This window comes from Hoplias malabaricus, chromosome 8 (assembly GCF_029633855.1).
Source record: "Hoplias malabaricus isolate fHopMal1 chromosome 8, fHopMal1.hap1, whole genome shotgun sequence".
Classification (NCBI taxonomy): Eukaryota; Metazoa; Chordata; class Actinopteri; order Characiformes; family Erythrinidae; genus Hoplias; species Hoplias malabaricus.
Window position 1 is genome coordinate 15,424,347 of NC_089807.1, and position 21,790 is coordinate 15,446,136.

The window sequence follows — 21,790 nt, forward strand, 5'->3', positions numbered from 1 at the left end:
TTAATTAAAAGGGGTGTATTAATAATTGTGAACGCAGTGTGTGTCAGGTTTGTTTGAAATTGTTTTAGAACAGAAATTCCTCTAGAAATGTGGGTTAATTAACAGCATTACATTCCACCCAACACAACTGAACTGTAACATAAAAATGTATAATGAAAAAATACCAGGGGAAATGTTATGATATAGAACTTTATTAATGTCAGCACTTAGCTCTACACTGAGCTGCATCTCCCAGGCCAAAATTAATTTGTTCTTTGCTGTAACACAATATGCACTCGCTTTTCCGCCGACTGTATAAGCTATTTGTCAGCGTCATCACAGCTACCTCAGAAAATAAACAGACATTAGAGTCCTTGAGTCTGTGGTACAATAGAGGCTTTACACTGTCTGTTGTTCATTATGGCGAGAATAATAGCTGAGCTCAGAGTCAGGCTGGATTGGACTGATGAATGGAGAACTCTCACCAAGTGAAAGAATGTGAAATATGTACTTACTTATGTGCTTTTTAAAAATATATATTACATTTTTTTTAAAGAGTAACACACCAAAGCGTCAACAATTTCATCAATGCCTGTAAAGATCATTATCCTCTTCCTTTGCTGAAATCACTGCAGTGCTGTCTTTGGGGTAACTTTTTCTGAGCCGCAGAGATAAAGCAGTCATGTGGGCTGTCTGAAAGGTTTATGAAAGCATGCCCAGCATACCCCTCTCTCCCTCTCTCTCTCTCTATCTCTCTCTCTCTCTCTCTCTCTCTCTCTATCTCTCTCTCTATGAAGGCTCTTTATTGCCCAAGCTGTTGTGTATGCACCTCATGCTCTGACTGAGGAGCGCTTCAGAAATGAATGAGCCATTCTCCACTCTATCAGCATAGAGGAGCTTGGGGATCTGAGCATTCAGATGCAAGTAAATACCCATCAACAGCAGACAGGTCAGCCTTCCGGAAAACTAAGATGAGGACACCTTAAGAGGCAGAAGGCTCAGTGCTAAACGAGGTTTCTCCTTATACAATGGTACAGGGCATTGGTTATTCTAATGCATCCAAGCACAGGTATCTAAGTGTTCTGTTTATCAGGAGTTCACTGGTTCCATCCCTGGTGATGCCTCGGTCAGCCTAGGCTAGGGGTCCAGGAGAATAGGTACCCCACTCGTCCACCTCCACAACACACACATGCACGCACACACACACACATTTCATGTATCCTCACAGTGCTACCGACAATGCGAGTGGCTGCTGGCTGGCATATCACATTTGGGCAGTTAGCTCACTCCTCCGTGCATGTTGAGTTGTCTAGTCCCATTGTGTCAACAGCGGAAAAGAAGCAGTATCTAGCTTCACATGTCTTACTCTTCCAGGTGGGTGTCACTGTGTGAGGTTGTGGAAGTCCTAGCAAACTGGTAGAAATGGATGATCACATTCCAACACATGGCAACTCAAACTGAGTGAAACAGCAACAAATCTATTCAGAGACGTAGAGAGAGAAATGTTGTAAAGTTGACAAAAATGTCTGTGAGTAGATATTCGTCATCTGAGGCCATATGTGCATTACTAAACTAGAACTTCCAAAATCTTGACAAAAATAAACCATAACCCTAGCATCACACACTGAACATTCTTGAAGGTGCACACACCTGACAGAAAAAATGTAGATAGAATTAGAAAATAATTGTCAGCAGTGTTATAGTACAATACAAATCCTGGACACACGAGAAGCTAAAACTCAAATGGGGGTTGAAAGTATGACAGATATCACAGAGAAGGCTGGTGAAATGATTATCTTATTATTTCACTCTATTATAAATAACAAAATATTATAACTCTTTTTCATACCTCAACACAGTCGGGGGTGTTATGAAATGTCTGTGATAGGCTTTGGTCAAAATACTGCAAGGATAAATCTACACAGCACTGCGCTACCCCTAAACAACCCTGTTCAGTGCGACTCGTTTCAGCACCTGCTCCTGTAAATGACAATGAGCCACATGTTTCCCCAACATGAACACACAGCTGTGAGGAGCGAGAAGCAGAAGCTCTGGTTTTTAACCATGTTTGCTCTCACTCAAATTGCTCTCTACGTAAGCACCAGCACAAATGCAGAAAGACTAACTTATCCCACACAAATCTGACTGTGTTGTGCAACTCTGGGCTGCAGATCCCCAAATTGTTCTAATACAATTTAGTAGGTGGTTTGTTTGCAATATTTATATTCAGTTTAATATTGGGGTCAAACCTTGTAATATATTATAAATGACACTCTAAAGGCTCTTCCTCACCTGTTACTTCACTTTAGGATTTGTGAAGGTTCTGAGTCATATAAACAAATGTTTCAAAATATCTGAAGCCCTCCACGCCCTTTAGAGCTTATTCAGTTGCTAAAGACGGATTCATTTTCTCTGATCTACTACCAGGTCATCCACAACATCAATCGCGTCCAAGCTGAAAAATTGCTCCAGTTTGGGGTAATCAGTCAGAAACAGCAAATTAATGCTAAAACTGGGCTAAAAATTAGGTAGTGTATGTCCCGCTTAGTATAGGTATGTGCACATATCCCTTAAGCAGGCAGATTTATTACCCAGTTAAACAAATCATCAGAAACAGATCACATTCTTTATGTATTTTTTATTTTTTTTTACATTTTTATTTTAAATATAATTTCTTTTTCATTTCTTAGATTACCCAGGTTTCCCCACAGTTTAGTCACTGCCAATTCACCCAAAATATCACCAGCTTGGGAGGGTGAAAGCAAGCAAATGCTTCCCCTGAGACATGTGAAGCCAAATGTTGCTTCTTGGAATTCCTGCTAACACTATGACACTTGACAGCTCAACACACCTGGAGAATGCTAACTGTCTAAATCTACTCTATCAGCTAACAACTGCCCTGACTCTCGGATAACTGAGATATCACCAGGGATTGAAATGGGTATGATAGGGCCAATGCCCAGACCACTGAGCCACTCAGAACCACCTTAAATATATGTTAATAGTTAAGTAGTTAATAGTCTTGCTTTTCACAAGTATAAAAAAAATATATAATTCATTTAAAAATGCAGGTGTGAATATGATGCAATGATGTGTGTCAAATACTAAAAATAATGCATAAAACACCAAGAAAAGAGGCAGTTTAGACCAATATCTACCAGAACTATAAATGACCTTAAAACAACCCACACAGATATTTTTGTTCTTTTTTGCATTTTCTGCAATGACTCACCCTCAGGTTCAGCCTTGATTTCATGCTTCGTGGAAAATAACACTCATAAAACACAGGCACAACCCATATTTGCAAAAGCGAGACGTTTCATTTGGAGGCAACCCATGCAGCCTTTGCTCTCCTAAGGCAGAGAGAAGGGACCTGCTATTCTGGCCATGAATAAGCAAATACGTGGGCACAAAACACAAACGCGTGGAATGAGATGTAATGTGTGCATGAATGCATATGAGGACTAAAGGAAAACCAACATCAAGCAGTGCTTGGACGCAGGGTCAGGGATCAGAGGTCAGAAGACTACATTCAGTGGGAAGCAGAGGGAAGTGGGTGGACGTGAAAACATCACGAACATCAGAAAGAAAGCTAAAGTTCTGACCGAATCTCTTACATTGGCCTGGACAATGATTAGGTATCGCGTTCGCTCTTCATAGTTCAGTCTTTCTGCGAGAATGATGTTTCCAGACAGGGTACTAGCCACCCGGACAGTCCTATTGGACAACTGAAAGAGAGAGAGAGAGAGAGAGAGAGAGAGAGAGAGAGAGAGATGGTTCAGATGCAGTAACTTTGTTGAATATAAAACTACAGTTTACCACATTCTGTGATGATGACCATAAATCAAACAGTACAGTAAGGTCAGCAATAGTGTTACCGGGTCATTTGGGTTGTACTGGATGCCATATTCAATCTGACCATTTGGTCCGTCATCAATGTCCGTGGCTCCGTTGTTTTCTGTGAAGCCGGTGAAGATGGTGGTGCCGACAGGTGTGAGCTGTGGAATACAAGAAGAAGAGTTATTTAATCTTAAAAAGGGCAAATCTTGAAACAAATAAATGAAAATAAATAAATAAAACAAAATAAAATAAAATAAAATAAAAAGAAGGAAAATCAGAGAAAGTACATTTAGTAAATACGAGGACACAAGTGCACTGTAAAACCTGATGAGTGAACTCAAATGGATTGAGGAAACCGATTGCCTTAAACCAATTAAGTTTAATAACTCGATCGTTTGAGTTATAATAACACCCTGAACTGAGAACAAACAACTCACTAGTAAGACATTATACATGGTTAACTATGTTATGTGAATGACGTGAACTGGAGTTACTCTATTTAAGTTCACATTACTTAAAATCACAAGTAGTACTTTGCATGGAGTGAACACACAGCATTAAAATCCTTCTGCCAGGTGTCAACCGAGAGTCTGAAACTTGTGCACTAATCTGGCCTCACTATCCTATGTACATCCGCCATATACGTGCTTCTGTGTATCGTTTTGTTCTGGCTCTTACTTGTGAGACTTGTGATTGGCCCTTTTTGCATGTCAGGCAAATTACTTTTCCTGCAGCACTAGGCAGTTTTTGGCCACAGTAAATGGCGAAAGGCACCAGACTCTCCCTAGACAATGCACCCCTAGGCAATTTGAGACTAGTGAATCAGTACTCTGGTGACAGACAGCACCTACTCCTGCTCTGATTGGTGTGAGAGAGGCACTCTGAGTCTTCCTGACCTCCCAGGGGCTCCTATGAGTTGGAGTTCCTGTGGAGCAGGAATCACAGAAGGAACATGGCATGGACAGCAGGGTGACAGGCATGACACACACAAAAATAAAATAAAATCAAAAAAGCACATATTGTGTATGTAATACTCTCAATATTTTCACATATGTCTATGATTCTATACTAATTTATATTAATTTATTATGGAGCATTCTGGTTAATCCAGAATAAAATGCAGACACAGTATAAAACGCAGCTGCATTTTAAAAAAGAAAAAAATAATATTAATAAACTGAGAAAGTCCTTGTTCCGGTAACAACAACATAAGTTCAAGCTTATCACTCCTTTTAAAATTCTAGAAAGTATTAACAATCATAATTTTTTTTATTCTCCGACAGAAATGTCTGCAATTGGCCAGGATGCTCATAAAAAAAAAAAAAAAAAAAAAAAAAAAAAAAAAAAAAAAACAGTGGTTGCTGTTTCTGTGTGTGTGTGCACATGTTTCCCTGTCTTTATGCCTGCACCACATAATCATTGAGGATTCCCTTTAAGAAAGCCAGTGACAGGAGAGCAAAGCAAGGATGTGTGAACAAGACAGAGACACAATCCGAAAACGGAAGCTGAAAGGAAGAAAAGTGACAATGCAAAGGAAAGAAACAGACAGGGGGAAGACTATAGGTGGAGAAATGCTCCCTCAGGCCTTTAGCTGCAATTGTCAGAACCAAAGACACAGCCCTTCACACACTCAAACACACACTCACAATCTTGCATCTGTGAGTTGTGGGGACATTACATAGTCGGCTTTCGTTTTTGTGAAGAATACCACTGCTTCATATACACCACTAGCTTAAACCTAACCCAATCCCTCAATCCCTCAACCTAACGTTAAAACATGTCTTCACCTACAACTGTAATGGTTTACATTGTGGGGAGCATCCATCTAGTGGTCCCCAAATGAAGACAAGTCCACACAATGCGTGTAAACAGGTTGCGGTTCCCAAAAAGTGATATAGAGTGAGGACCCCAGTTGAATATTAGAAGCTACTCTCTACAGTCACTGCAACAGTGTATTATTGGGTTCACAGGCTTTTCTGCTTCTGTGTGAATTACACAACCAGCCAATCGTGTAAACACATTTATCTGCGCTTCAGTTGTGCCTGGCTTCCTTCAGTTCACCCAGAGGTTTAGAATAAGCTCTGGAGTATCCTCATTTAAAATCAATGAAGGGAAAGCAGACTGGGATTCCGTATTGATTAGTGTTGTATGTTCTTCGACTGCTTTAAGAAGGTATACGTACAGTGTACCTACATCATCCTCCCTGTGTATTCATAGCTGCGTGGTTGTTATCCACTAGTCTAAAGTCTTTAACTGCACTTATTAATCTCACAGGCTTATGATGAGTGACTACGGTAAAAGTGCTATGTAAGGTATGAAGGGCTATTATTATTATTATTATACAGCGTAGCTTGTACCCTGTAATGACCAGCAGGGAACATTTTACAACAAATTATTATTGACATTCTGATTCATTATTCAGGGGCAGCGCAGTGGCGCAGCAGGTAGTGTTGCAGTCACACGGCTCCAGGGACCTGGAGGCTGTGGGTTTGATTCCCGCTCCGGGTGACTGTCTGTGAGGAGTGTGGTGTGTTCTCCCTGTGTCCGCGTGGGTTTCCTCCGGGTGCTCCGGTTTCCTCCCACAGTCTAAAAACACACGTTGGTAGGTGGATTGGCGACTCAAAAGTGTCTGTAGGTGTGAGTGAGTGTGTGTGTGTTGCCCTGTGAAGGACTGGCGCCCCCTCCAGGTTGTATTCCTGCCTTGTGCCCAATGATTCCAGGTAGGCTCTGGACACACCATGACCCTGAATTGGATAAGCGCTTACAGATAATGAATGGATTATTCATGATTCAGTTATCTGTTCTCAATCTTAACAGATTCTTTGATCCTATTTACTTTCACCACTAGCATCCAGTCATTACACTGCACATTTACATGTAACCTTATATTATATTATATTTTCCTGTAAAATATTCAAATTAAAACTTGTATTCCACAGGCAGTTTCCTCAGCAAGGGAGTTGGGCCAATACCTAAAGTTTTTTAGTGGATGCCATAGAAAGGTCCTTGAGCAAGACTCCTAAGGCTACCTTTGTAACATGCTTTAATGTAAGTCCATTCACAACACATTAGCACCAGGACCCAGATCAGATCACATCAATGTGAATACACTTTTTTAAAAACCTGTATATTCGCAACATTCAGATGCAACAGTCAACATCTCTATTGCTATTCAAATCCAATCTTAAAACATACCTGTTTGAAGCTGCATTTAATCTCTCTGTTTCTTGACTAGCCCATGTTGTTTTATGTTACGTAGCGTTATTTGTTCTTCTTGTTTTGTTTGATTGACGGATGTGATTGTCTTTACGTGTCCATCTCATTGTAAATGGCATTTTGGGTCACGGAAAAGCACCTTAAAAATGCCATTTATTATTATTATTATTATTTTTATTATTTTTTTTAGCCTTGCGCCCAATGATTCCAGGTAGGCTCTGGACCCACCGCGACCCTGAATCGGATAAGCGCTTACAGATAATGAATGAATGAATGAATTATTATTTTTAGACGCAGGTCTGAGAGGGTTTGATCATGTGAACTACAATCACGTGAAATTTCTTCTCTTTAAAAATCTGGAGCCACTCTTCACTGTGGATGCAAAACTTCTCCAGCTATGCAACTGTATTCAGAGACAGTGAGACAGTTACCAAACATGGTTTAGAAGGTCACAGTAAACCTAATGCGGCACTCATATATATGTTCCGCTAGATTTGAAGGTAATCAGTCCCAAATATCGAAACGTTAGGATATTAATGTAATCTTGGGTATATAAGTTGTGGTCTGAAAGCTAGATATTCAGACGAGCCGATCAGCAATGCACCAGTTTGGGAGTGCTTGGCCAATGCCAATATCAGATAAGCTGAATGTTCATATCTGTGGATACCGATACACGTGCCGATATACACATTTAAAATATAGAAAGATGCCCTAGTTAACATTACAGACAAATATAACATTTGTTCGCATAACATTCAATGTAATACATTCATTCATTCATTCATTATCTGTAAGCGCTTATCCAGTTCAGGGTCGCGGTGGGTCCAGAGCCTACCTGGAATCATTGGGCGCAAGGCAGGAATACACCCTGGAGGGGGCGCTAGTCCTTCACAGGGTAACACAGACACACATTCTCTCACACCTACGGACACTTTTTGAGTCGCCAATCCACCTACCAACATGTGTTTTTGGACTGTGGGAGGAAACCGGAGCACCCAGAGGAAACCCACACGGACACAGGGAGAACACAACAACTCCTCACAGACAGTCACCCGGAGCGGGAATCGAACCCACAACCTCCAGGCCCCTGGAGCTATGTGACTGCGACACTACCTGCTGCACCACCGTGCCGCCCCAATGTAATACAAATAATAATAATAAATAAATGAAAGCTAACGTAAAGCAAATGATTAAACACAATGAAATACCAGCGGACAGCAGTGCAACTATTCAACAACAGAGTAATCAGCCTTCAGCATAAAACAAAGGCATCAGCAATTGCATCACCCTGATAATCTTTTAAATACAAAAAACAATTATTGACGGATACCGATATAATTCCAATATTATTGTACATCACTCAAGCTGGCTGATGGTGTTTGGTTTGTATGCTGTATCATGAGCTGGCTCTCATTAAATATACTTCAGATCACAACTGCAGTTCAGTGTCCATCATTACTGAAATGGTTTCACTCCTCCTGACACTGGAAAGCAAAATCCTGCATTTTTCATGACACCTAAGGCATGTGTAAACAGGGCCTAAGAAACACATGGCCTCTGTGTGGTACAAGTGCCACAGCAGTCTCATAAATTAGCCATTTTTATATATGTATATATAATATTTACATTCTCTAGAGTCACAGCAGATTATACTGGAAACCCTGATAAAAGACTTTTCCAGCTGGATACCTCTTTGCACCTGTTATTTATTTAATGCAAAACATTCATGAAACAGAGCGTGTTGCACTGGTTTTCTCTGTGGCAGTTTTCTGACTTGCAGTACAAGCCTGTAGTTTAACTGGAAAATGTGCATGCACCACACATAATATTCTGTCTGATAAATTTCACTGCTTTTCATAGTTGATTTCCCTGCATTTTGCTGAGTGCTGAGTACAGCATGTGGAAGAAATAGGCTCAGTGCCAAAACTCTACTTCCAGATTTGCTTCCATAAGATGTTCTCGATCAATTACAGCACGCAGAGGTAGTAGATGTGAAATGTACTATTTAGCAAGGACTATAAATCTCTCAGTCACTACTGTGAACGTAAAATATAAACCAAGTAGTTATGAGCATGAGGAAGTAAGCATGCAGTTGATTTGACTCACACTCTCTCTCTCTCTCTCTCTCTCTCTCTCTCTCTCTCTCTCTCTCTCTCTATCTCTCTCTTCTCTCTCTCTCTCTCTCTCTCTCACCATGTGTGGCTGCTTAGTGAGCATCTGTCCACCAATCAGTGTCCTGGCTGGAGTAGTTGTGTGGGAGGAGCTTACAATATAAAAGGCAATTTGGCAGAAGAGAGAATAGGTTGCTACCACACAATGCACAATGTGCTGTTTTAACCTTGTTCACTGGAATCATCCTATACGTGTTCTAACTTTTGTTTTTATTAGTATTATATATTTTACATTAACTATACTAACTTTGATACACACACACACACACACACACACACACAAAGGGAGCAACTCTTCAGATTCAGACTCATTATGTAGTTATCTTTGGCCCTGTTTATACTAGGCCTTAACATCACTGTGATCTCATCATCATCTGATTTAGACAATGGCAGGTTTATAGTAGATCTCTCTGCATTCAGATACTGATCAGATCTCTTCTCTGTTTTATGCCTTCCTCCCAAATACTATAAAATGCTTTAGTAAGTGCAGAGTAAGCGTAGCCTATATCTCAAAGAAGCAACTTGTGTCTCCTTTTCTAGTAACACCTGTCCATTTTCTCTTATATGCTGCCACTTTTGTTAGTTCATTGAGCCATTACTGTGCAGAGGGTGCAGATGGCGAATTCCCAGCCATAAACACAATTTGTCTTCCTACTCTGATTGTTTTCTAACCTTTTATATGAGCTGTATCTCTTGTTGAGTGTGTTTCAGTTGGGTAATTTAACTGTGTATACACCAACATTTTACAAGAGATTGATGCCCTCGTGTTAGGGATGTGCTTGTGTTCTGGGAACATTTGCCAGTTTACAAGAGTTGTTTGAGTTACTTTGTACCAGCTGGGGTACTGAATGGATAATATATGGTTTATATCCTATATGCACCCCATAATGCACGTAAGGAAACCTGACTGGAAATCCCTGCTTAAAACTATTGTTTAATATGCTTTATTTCTCTCCCAGCTGTGACTGAACTCTCCTAGCTTTTTGCTGCACTAAATGAAATTAAGAAGCAAAGCTCATAATAAGTTCAAATTCATACTGGCCCCAAAAAGCCAGGATTAAATCTTCTGTAACTGCTTCATCCTGATCAGGCTCGTGATGTGTCTGCAGCTTACCTGGAATCAGGCTATTAACACACACTGGACAGTGCGCCAATTCATCACAGAGCATCACACACTCACACAATCACTCACATACTTACATTACCTGCTACGCTTTCATGCTGCCCACAGCCAAGGTGCAATTAGAGAAGTATTTAATAAAGAATTCTGAAATATGTACAGGGAGTTCCTTTTAATTTATTTTTTTTATATATAGGAGCTTTCAAACAAAGTACATGAGCTAAACATTGTCATGGTCATTAATGACAAAGATATAAAGCATTTATTTTATTTGTAACGAAATTTTAGCAGATAAGCTGCTAAATTATCCACCCCTTTGGCACACCGTGTTGACACACTAGGGTAATTAGTTCCTCTTTTAATAAAACACACCTGTAGTTATATAACCATGATATCAGTAATAATTTGCTGAAAATGACTGAGAATCTCTCTCTTACACACACACACACACACACACACACACACAAACACACACACACACACACGCACACACACACACTCACACTCACATACACACACATTCTGAGGGATGGCAGTGACCCTACTGCCAGAACGCCAATGCTGAATTTAAGAATAGAAGCAGGGGGATGTGTGCATGATGAAATCACAGCCAGTGTAACTGCCGTATATTAATATAAACACAGATATACACACACCCACACAAACATAAACATGCCGTTGCACCACAGCAATTTTCTGCTCAGCACCAAGTCCTGGTTATGATGCTGCATCATGTTTCAACAAATCTACAGGCGAACTGTTTAGACAAATATCAGAATATGTACAGAGAGTCTATAAACTGGACTTTGGGTGCTATTCACACAGAACACTGCTGGAACTACACTGCAGAGAGAGAGCATGAGAAACAAAACATGCATGCAAGCATGGCACACACACACACACAGAAAGAGAGAGAGAGAGAGAGAGAGAATTCAAACAATTCATGAGACAAGTCAATGGAAGAGAATAACCTCCATGAGCAAAACAGTCAAAAGCTGACTGAACCATACCCATACAAACTGAAATCATAGTAAGAAACCATAACAAACCATGATTCCTAACCCTACCCAATTATTATTATCAATTCTGTTTATTGCTGTCAATTGAAAGCTAAGGCATTTTTTGACTTAATTTTACTCAGATTTTCAGAGGTGTGTGAATATTTTTTGTGTGATCAGATGTGAGTCATTTTCATATGTAGATATGTAGATATATATATATCATTTTCATTAACAAGCATCACAAATTCACTTTTGCACACATCACACTCGCACTTTACAATTCTCCACTGCATTGCACGCCATCTGTTTGCCACTCAGTTATTAGCACAATTTTTACTTTAATTATTTCTCTATATACCTTTATATACGTCTATGTATCTGTATTATTTCAGGTGTGTGGACAGTCATCATAGAAAACCACTGCTAGATGTATTGTGTATGACAAAATATTTGTTCTGATTTGAGATGCATTCACTATCATCATGTATTCCGTGACTACACTCAATGCACAAAGCTGAGGAATGGAACTATTTCCAAGGAAGTGAAATTATAAATAATGAAACTGCTACACTTAAATAAATTGGGATTTTACTTTTAAGTTTGTTTAGGTCAATAAATTAGCCCCTTGTGTCATTAAGATTTAATTGAGCCCTTCCAACCCACAATCATATGTAATTTTCTTATCAACTGCTTTGCTGGTTTAGTCTTAGCAGTGGAGATAAACAGTTTTGTATGAGTACAGGTTTAAATTGAAAATACAGTGAAATTTAAATGTTAATTGAAAGTGGAATATTTTAACTGCTTTATTTACAGTTGAGGACACCAAACAATACCATGAAAGGGTGACTTTATAGAATTTAATTAAAAAAAAATCATCATTTGCTAACTCTCCAGTCTATTTCGTAATTGAAAATGAACTAACATGTTTACAAAGTCCTAGTGTCTGTAAATGGGTTAAAAACAAACAAAAATAAACTAAATGTCTCAGGCATATTGAAGGACTGCTAAATGTTGAAAAGCATGAGCTGAGATGAGGATATTGCTCTATACCTGCTCCATAGGTGGGTAATTTCGACTTTTTTTTTTTTGCTGTAGATGGAACTGACTCTAGATTTGTTAGAGCGCTAACATACATGAACATAATCACAGACCTAAAATACTACAAAACTAAACAACTCCAGTACCAAATGAGTTTCTGGGGTAATTCAAACCGTGAATGGAAAATTACAGACATGTTCAACTTCAGCCACGTACACACAACAGTCTTTTTTCCCCCTCAAACACACTGTTTTTTCTTAAAATGCAGAGCTTCTAAACATAAACAAACCAGAGAACATAGTTCCCCCACAATTATAGACATCCCCTTTAAGAGCTAAAAAAATAAATAAAAAAATCACATATAAGTATCTTCACTGCAAAGGCTCTATTGATTAAACTGGTCATACGAAGGAATTAGGATGTACTCATGTACTCCTCTGGCTTGTGTGTGCATGATGTATGGTGTGTGTCTAGTTCTGGGAGAGGAACTAATGAGTGTTTTTGATCTGATGGACTAGCAGTGTGCGAGCTGACTGTGTAATTACTTCAACGTCAGTCTCTCTCTCTCTGTTTCTCTCTCTCTCTCACACTCACTCGCAAGAAGAGAATGTGTAGCAGCGTTACGTCAATCACTCTTATCAAGATGAGTGCTGTGAGCTGCATCCTCCCCACCGAGAGCCCACAGAACACACAGAACACACAGTGCCAGCCAATCACCTCACAGAGCTTCTTTCAGCTCATTCAGGCCTGGCCTGGCCTGAAAATGAAACTCTCTCAGCCTCACACACTGCCGCATTAGTCACATACTCGCAATGTGTCATCAGCATATGCCATTTTGTCCGGATATTAAATCATCATTTAGTATTTCTTGTGTGCCACTGATTGAATTTGGGTGACTGAGGGAATTGGAGGGAGGGAGGGAAAGAGAGAGAGAGAGAGAGAGAGAGAGAGAGAGAGAGAGAGAGAGAGAGAGAGAGAGAGAGAGAGAAGAGAGAGAGAGAGAGAGAGAGAGAGTGGACAGCATACTTATCTTTGTCGAGTCCTAAAAGCATCTACACAAAATTTAAGTGATGTAATAAAACTGCAATATATTGGTATATGACGTATGTGCTTATTTTGATTGAAGACGTTGAGTTGAGACGGATACAATACACTCGAAATACAACATATGTTATGCTTTAATTCTATAAACTAATACACAAAAGTGTGAATGAATGAATGAATATTTGCCTGCACCCTAACAAGGGCATAGGGGACAGACCAAGTGGACATGGCTGAGCCCTTATCCCTCATCACACAAACCTTCCTGACAGTGGTTACCACTCTGCACCAAGTCAATATTCGTACACAAACTCAAAACACACACACCAACAAAATAATCCCCAAATACCACAATTCCTATTCCTAAATGGGGACCCTAAGGTGCATGCTGGGATACTCCCCCATAATCCCAGAGCCCTGGCTGGAGTCCAGCATCCTCCACAATGCTTTACTTCAAGCATTTACAAAAGGCAGAGACAAAAACATGGCTATTTCTGCAGGTTATTCGGCACCGCTCTCTGGATTTTATTGTCATTTCTCAGTGCTACTGTAGAATTTATTTGAGATGTCATAAATTCATAGGACTTTTTTTTTTGCAGTAAACAATACTTTTGAACAAATGTGAAGTTGCTATTTAGACACGTTTCATGAATGTTTGTATTCAATCTATTCAATAATTAGCTGCTACTAATTCATACAGCTGTGACATCACCTCCTCCTTCCTACAACTCCCAGGTGTCCCTAGAAGCCCATGTGGATAGAATGGAAACTCAGGCTCCAATTAGAGAAGTCACCCGAGTACTGAATTGCCTGCACCGGGGTGTATTTATACAGCGTGCTCTTTGTGACTCATTTGTGAAGAGTGTATTGTTTCATGCTCAGTCTCATTCAATTCTAAGCATAAATATCCTCATCAGTTTTTGACCGGCCCTTGTGCACTTTTCCCCCGCACCTCCTTACTCTAAATGAGAGTACACATGTATCAGTTACAAAAATGCATTTGACAATGCATCCAACAACAAAGAACGCTTTGGATCAGTCATAGCAAACAGCAGTGCATACAGTTCTGAGAATACACACTGTTTAATTTCACTCATTCATCTGCTGTAGCTCCTCTAGCAGAACATTTAAATTAGATTAAGGGAGAAATTAAATCTTAAATGAATCATGCAGTATAATTTCTGGGCAGTGGCCTAAATGGAATGCATATCTAAACTGGTTGGTCCTCTAAGGCTTTGCTAATCAGAAGGATCCTTCGAATACAGAGGAGAAATTAGAAGGGTCAGAAGCATCAGAATGATCTATGATTACTTCCGAGAAAAACAGCTTATTTTTGGAAGAATTTCAATGACACATCCGGAGCTTCATCCACTCATCAATCCTTTGCCATCCATCACACCACAATAACAGAAAATCTGAAACACTAACAAACTGAAGATGACAAAAAGGAAGTTGTGCCAAACCTTTGTGTGAGTTTTAAATCGATTTTAGTTTCATGAAAAGTCAAAAACTCTGTGGGCGCATTCTTCTAGAGTGTGGCACAGGTGCAGGACACAAAAGAAATAGGGAGTTTTGATTTAACACTCTGTGGGCACTCGTCTTTAAAGGCCCGCAGGCAGCAGGAAGACTCTCACCTCGTTTACTGCGACGTAGTAGCGTGGCTGCTGGAACTGCGGTGAATTATCATTGCGATCACGCACCACAATACGAACTTCATGTAGGATCACCGTCCCCACCAGCTCATTTGTACACTGCACCTGAACCACTATAGTAGTGATGAAGTTGGGGGGCTGTGAGAGTGAGAGAGAGAGAGAGAGAGAGAGAGAGAGAGAGAGAGAGAGAGAGAGGGAGGAGAGACTGAGTTAAATCATGCCTGGGAGCAGGAAGACTCACAGCTTGTCTCACTGCTCTTCAGAAGGACAAGCCATACATCCACACTTAAAGACGAGGATCACTGGAGCACTGCAGGAGCTGGATTAGTCGGAGCAGAGGAGATTGTGTAATGTCATTTGTAAGGGATTTGACTGGCCCAATCATGCAGGATAAAGAATCTGTGTAATCTTCCAAATTACCACAGATAGCCTGGACTGAAAGGTCATAGCCTGGTTGGACTGGCCTTGTATCCCCTCTGGTTTATATACCATCGATTTCCAAAGAAAAACATGTATCTACAAAATAGAGCTGGGCGATATTGACAAGATTAATATCACAATATATTTCTTAATTGGGGTCAATACGATATAATTCTGATATCAATATGAACAATAAGAAAGCCACAGAAAAACTGCCAAGAACTGAAAGCAACATGACATCACCATCAAACAAATACCTCTTGGCTTTGTCAATATTAATATTTTTCAACTAATTTTAAAATTGAGTGCAATGAACTGTGCTGTAAATAATCTGCACTGAAATATTGAAAAAATGTATAAAAATCATATCTTTTTTTATTGTGATATATATTGATATTGAACTATTGTCCCGCCTTAATACAAAATAGTAACTTCAAAGGAGAAGGAAAAAACCTTCTTAACTTACAATGGAAGTCAATGTAAAATTATTTCATTCCAGGTCATTTTGGAACATTTCTACATTCCTCTTGAAATACAGCTGCAGTGTTAAATTAATAATCAACAAAAACGGAGACACCGTCAATAAGCATCTTTGTGCAAAACAATATCTGTTTTTGTTGCTTTCCTTTATTTTTTACGTCTGCAAACTAATGTCAAACCCACTGGAAAACTGTAGAAAACACACTGTATAAAACTGATTCATTGATTCAATGTATGAATCAATTCAAAAGAACATTTTCTTGCAAAAGAACATTTCCAGTAAGTATAACTTAAGAGCACATTTTCCCTCCACTATAACTTTTCCATTTTGGGAATAACACTTTTCCCGTTCCTCATATTGATGCTAGTTGATGAGATGTGAAACCAACTGTAGTTTCTTAGAACTCCTGATAAAACAACAAAACAGTTTAACACGCTTGGAGGAGAACACTAACAATCCAGACCTGCCAGACTCCAGGGCTGGCTGGCATTGTGCATGTGGTGAGGGGAGACAGAAGGCCACCCTGTCCACTCAGAGAGAAAAGGCCAATGGCGCTCACCCAGACTGCTGCCCTCAATTAGCTGAGGCAACACCAGGGATCGAAACCCTATTTATTCTTAAAGGAAAGCCTGACTGTTCTGACTTGTACGCCTGATCGAACTGGTGATCACCCAATGATAGAGCCAATCCTTAAAGTACTACATTTTTTGAGAGCCTGGCTGCAGCAATTTAAAAAATAAAACATTATGGATACGATTTAAAGACAATCACAAATAACTGAGTTTCTCTCTTTTGCTTTCTTGACTTCTCTCTCTCTCGCATCCTTTCTTTTACTGTCTCTCACTTTTCTTTCTTAAATTGAGGCATTACGTGTGTTCAGGCCAAAATAAGAACTCTGTAGTCTATTGAACAGATTGCCTGACTGCACAGGCTGGATAAAGAGACAGACAGATTCACTGTGATGTTTTGATCCAATAGAGGTATTACAGTGCTGTCATCTCTCCTCTTGAGTACTTAGTGACAGACTCTCAGCCTAAAGACAGGCCTTCACTCTTACAGCAGCCCTTTGGGAAAGCAGGTTCACCTTTGTTTAGGATGTGGAGGATCCTGCACGTTCTCCAGCCACATATTAAAAATCATAGAGGCTGTTTTTATATACTTACTTTCACTACAAGGCCAAACGACACCTGCTTATCCAACATCTGATGGCATTCAGCCAGAAATATTAGTGAGGGCAGGTGCTGATGTGGGATGATGAGTTCTGGATCACACACGCCACTCTTACTCATCCCTGTGGTTTTGGATACAGTTCCATCTCTCCATTAAACAGTTCTGCTGCTCCACTGCCCAATGCTTTATTTCATATTTTATACCCATCTGGCTAATATATAACACTGAGTAGGGTGAACCTCATGTGCGGCTGCTCCAGATCATTCTATTCTCCTGGCAATGTTTTCTACAGTAATACAAGCTGTATGTGCACAAATGAACATCTGCATCCACAATGAGCATACATTACCATAGCTTGTTATACACTGGTGATAATGAGTGTAGTACAGACATCTGGATGTAAATTGCATTTCAAATATTATTACCAAATAAAATGATCATAATACATTAAATCCTGGCATGAAGACATTTGAAAATAGCAGGATTCATTTTACTTTCACTAAGTGTAAATGTAAAGAAGTGCATTAAACGAACTAAACGAAATAAATCTCACAATTGTATAATTAATTAATAATGAGTAATCATTCCTTGTCACTTTTTTAGACTGAAGTTTTAATGATGGATATTTAAAGGTAAAATCAAAGAATCAATGTAAGATCAACACAATGGAATTAAAAGTATAATCACAGATGTAAAGTTAAAACAGCAGTAATAAAATGCCTTGTAATTTTGGGAGGGAGATAAATGATGTTCATGACAAACTGACCAGAGGAATATTTTAATTTAGTCTAAAATCTCAGCATATTTTTGATGATATCTGAATTGAAATCTATTAATTTGGTGAGCAAAAGATTCAGGGAGAGCTTTAGCTTCAGACACCCGATTACCCATAATCCACTGCTTCGTTTAGTGAAGCAGTGCTCAAAATCATTCAATATCTTCCTGAATTCAGTTCCCTATTATAATACACTGTATAGTGAATCATATAGAGTATAGTGAACAGGGGGCCATTTCGGACACAGGAATAGAGTGACAGAGAGAGAAAGTTATGATATTCAATGCCTATGGGAGGAAGTTGTGGCTAAATTTTTTAAACTGACTAATTTGTGTTAAAAAATATTAATGCCTTAAGTTTGACAGCACTAGTACAAATGCATGTTTGCTATATTACAAGACAGCATTATTTATATATTTATTACTACATTTATTACTAAATAACTACACACACTGTGATTGGAAATTTCATATCTGATATTAAATTATTGAAATATGACTATGCCCTTCCTACCACCATCACCAAATAATTCTGTTGGTTTTTGAAGGATGGCCTTGATTACAGTATTATTACAGTTTGCAACATTTATTTTTTGATTAATGCAACATATTTTTTTCAAGACACCACTGGGGTCCATATCCACTCACATCTCGGTCCAGTACTCGGCCGGTGCTGTTGAGGTATAGTCTCTGGAGTATGGGGTCCATTATGACCCAGTAGTTGTAGTTATCCAGCAGAGTCAGAGAGATGGTCCGGCCAGGGTCCTGTGCTCGACCATTAATTTGCATATTCTCCACCAGCACTGTACCTGAGAGAGAGAGAGAGAGAGAGAGAGAGAGAGAGAGAGAGAGAGAGAGAGAGAGAGAGAGAGAGAGAGAGAGAAATCAGAAAATCAGAAAATTGAAGTGTACAGGCTCAGTTCTAACATGCCCCAACACCCAGTTTCACCTCCACTCTGGTTTGGTGAGCCCACCGTGTTATTGATGAGTGGCAGTGTCAGAGCGAGAGCAGTAATCACACTACGTCAGAATAATAGATCTTTTAGAGTGCAATTTAGCTGCAGAATCAGCTAGTGCGAGTTCATTAGCTGATCTGCTACTATTATAAATATCTGGTCATCAGTGTGTGAGAGGTCCATCTTGTACGAGTGTTCAGCTCGTAAATTAACGGTATGATAAACAATATACAGCCTCCGTTCTCTGCTGAGATAATTATGCTTCACTTTTTTCCCCTTAGTGTGAAAGGAATAATAGCATCTTTCTCCTGGCCTCCACACTCACCCAGCAGATAAGCTGTCCTCCCACAGTTCTGTGGTCATGTAACAATAGCCTCACTTCTCCTCGCACAACAAGCAATCAGCAGCCTCGTCGCTCCTTTCACACTCTGCATAAGCATAAGTATTAATACTACCAGTGCAGGACAACATCCAGCTTCCTCCTGCTCGCATAACAACACTCCCTTTCCATTTTCACATCATTTGCTGCTGTTAGGAAATCCTCCCTGAATTGCTGTTAGGAAATTTCTCCCACTGATTTTCCACCTCCAGCCTGTGGCTGATTCTCCTGAGAGTGCCACACTTGCACTAGCCCCACACCTGGAATTCTGCTGGTCAGAACTCTTCCATATATTCCAGCTAGAGAACAAATGTCCATGTTGTTGTCTGCATTTCATTTATGTTTCCATCGTCACAGGCTGCAGCAGGAAGCTCATAAGCTAACAGTGATCTGATCAATAGGAGAAAACCACTTCACATTCAGCGTCAAAGTCAATAGCTTTGACTGGAGCTTTGTTTTATCTAATCTTTCTTTGATCGTCCAGATTTAGTCACAGCTCCTGAATCCACCGTGATTCAAAAGCCTCAGAGGCAATCCCCAGATAAGTACTGTATCTTACTACATTCATTACTAACAAAATGCTCTAAATAAAATATGTATTTGCTGTTTGTCTTGCCAATGAGTGACTTTTACATAAAAAGCAGAGACGCACCAACATAATGGCTCCAATTTTCTGATATTGGCTCTTGTTGTAAAGCTCTAATGACTAGTCCAGTTTCCTTCTTTCAGTGAACAAGTAGAAATGACACAATTGCAAACCAAGGATAGCATCATGCATGAGTTTTATTTATATTTAAACACAGAAGCACGGCACAGCGGTGCAGCAGGTAGTCACACATTTCCAGGGTCCTAGGGTCCTGGGGTTGTGGGTTGAAGCTCTTCAAAGGTATCCATAGGTCCGAGTGAATGTGTGAGTGTGTGTCACCCTGTGGACTAGCACCCCCTCCAGGGTGTGTTCCCGTCTTGCTCCAAGTGATTCCAAGTAGGCTCCAGAACCACCGTGACCCTGAACTGGATAAGTACTTACAGACAATGAATGAATGAAAAGAAACCTGTCACACTGTAATGCACATACTGTACTTTACTGACAGCTTCCCAATATTCGATAATGCTATAACTATAAACCTAGCTCTGTCATTAATCAGGGTTAATTACTTCCAGCTTGCTTCTGACAATGCACCAAAATTATTTCTTTAAACTTTAAGCCACTCTCACATGTTTTTAAATATTAAAACATTAATGATTATGCAAAATAAGATTTAGCCATTTTATTTAAAAAAACTGATTGTCTCAAACATAGGGAGACACCTATGAAAACATTTTAGCAGACTGTGAGCCACTCTTAAATACAACCTATTGGAAACCTGTAAGGCCATTGCAACCGCTATCTTGGGTTCAAGTATGATACATCAGAATGCCAGAGAATTTCATCAGAGTAACAGTGGTGTGCTTCATGTGAGTGAAAACTGGAATGTGAAAGCAAGCAGAAAATTCAAGGGCTACAGAACGTGTTCAGTGCTGTCCATGTTCCAGTGTTAAGGCTTTCCTTTTCTCCATTCCTTCACTAAAACATCAGGCTCAATGCTAGAACAACCAAGTCTTGTCATTCAGCTGAAACCACTGTCCGTGGTCCTGGGTTTTACTTGATGATGTGGTGTGTCTGGCAGACAACTTCCAATTTGTACAACTAAACTGGAATCGAAGATGGTCGCCATGTATACAGGTATACGTTCCATCACTGAGGAGACAGCAGAACTCCCATGACACATGACTCTGCCAAGCTAATAGGGAAAACTATAGGGGAGACTACTACTAATAACATACTCAGAACAGAACACTAACCATCTAGATCTAGTGTATAGAAACTCTGCATGAATAGGTGAAACATCATGAGATTATTATAATGGATTTATTATTCTCTGGAATAGCAGGTTCCAGGAAGAAAGTCTGCATTTTGTTTATAATATTGGATTTCTAACCCTTCAACTAAAAAGAGTTTGTTCTGTGTACATTTGTCCTGGTGGATCATTTAAAAAATCCCTTTCAATATGACATTTTAAAGATACATTCATTTAATGAATATATACTTTTTAATTGACACTACTAATACAAATATAATGATGATCTTACTTTTCTTTTCTTTTTTTACACTGAAATATCTGCTATTAACAGCTTCAGTTTTAAAAAGGAACAATGTGATTATTTGCAATTAATAGCAGTAAATGCGCAATTATTTTAATTTATTTTTTATTCATTACTTAAATCAATCCATAGCCCTAATTTAAATCAACATTAAGTCACAATTCCCATGTTTATGAGTCCTTAATCTATCTGTACCTCCCTGTGAAAAGAGCAGAATGCTGGAGTAACAGTCTAGAAATGAAAAGCACCTTTTAAGATGCCAAACTCCCCCTTCGACCCCTCTCAAAACCTACTGGTGAAGTTTCAAGATTGATAGATATTCCTGAAGGGAGACACAAAATCAAACACGGTAGCAGCATGGAGCTGGGCTGCTGGAGTAGGCTCTGTTTCCTCTGAGCAGAGTTCAGTGT

At 39.5% G+C, this 21,790-nt stretch overlaps 1 protein-coding gene across 2 annotated transcripts in view; it reads right to left on the minus strand.

Moving 5' to 3' along the window:
• pcdh15a (protocadherin-related 15a) overlaps positions 1-21,790 on the minus strand; it is a 212,666-nt gene that overhangs the window by 147,473 nt on the left and 43,403 nt on the right. For both annotated transcript variants that reach the window (XM_066678199.1, XM_066678200.1), the window contains exons 4-7: positions 18,552-18,712; positions 15,041-15,196; positions 3,858-3,977; positions 3,597-3,707 (exon numbers count right to left, since the gene is read on the minus strand). In XM_066678199.1, the coding sequence (XP_066534296.1) occupies positions 3,597-3,707; positions 3,858-3,977; positions 15,041-15,196; positions 18,552-18,712 (548 nt within the window). The remainder of the gene's footprint in view (positions 1-3,596; positions 3,708-3,857; positions 3,978-15,040; positions 15,197-18,551; positions 18,713-21,790) is intronic.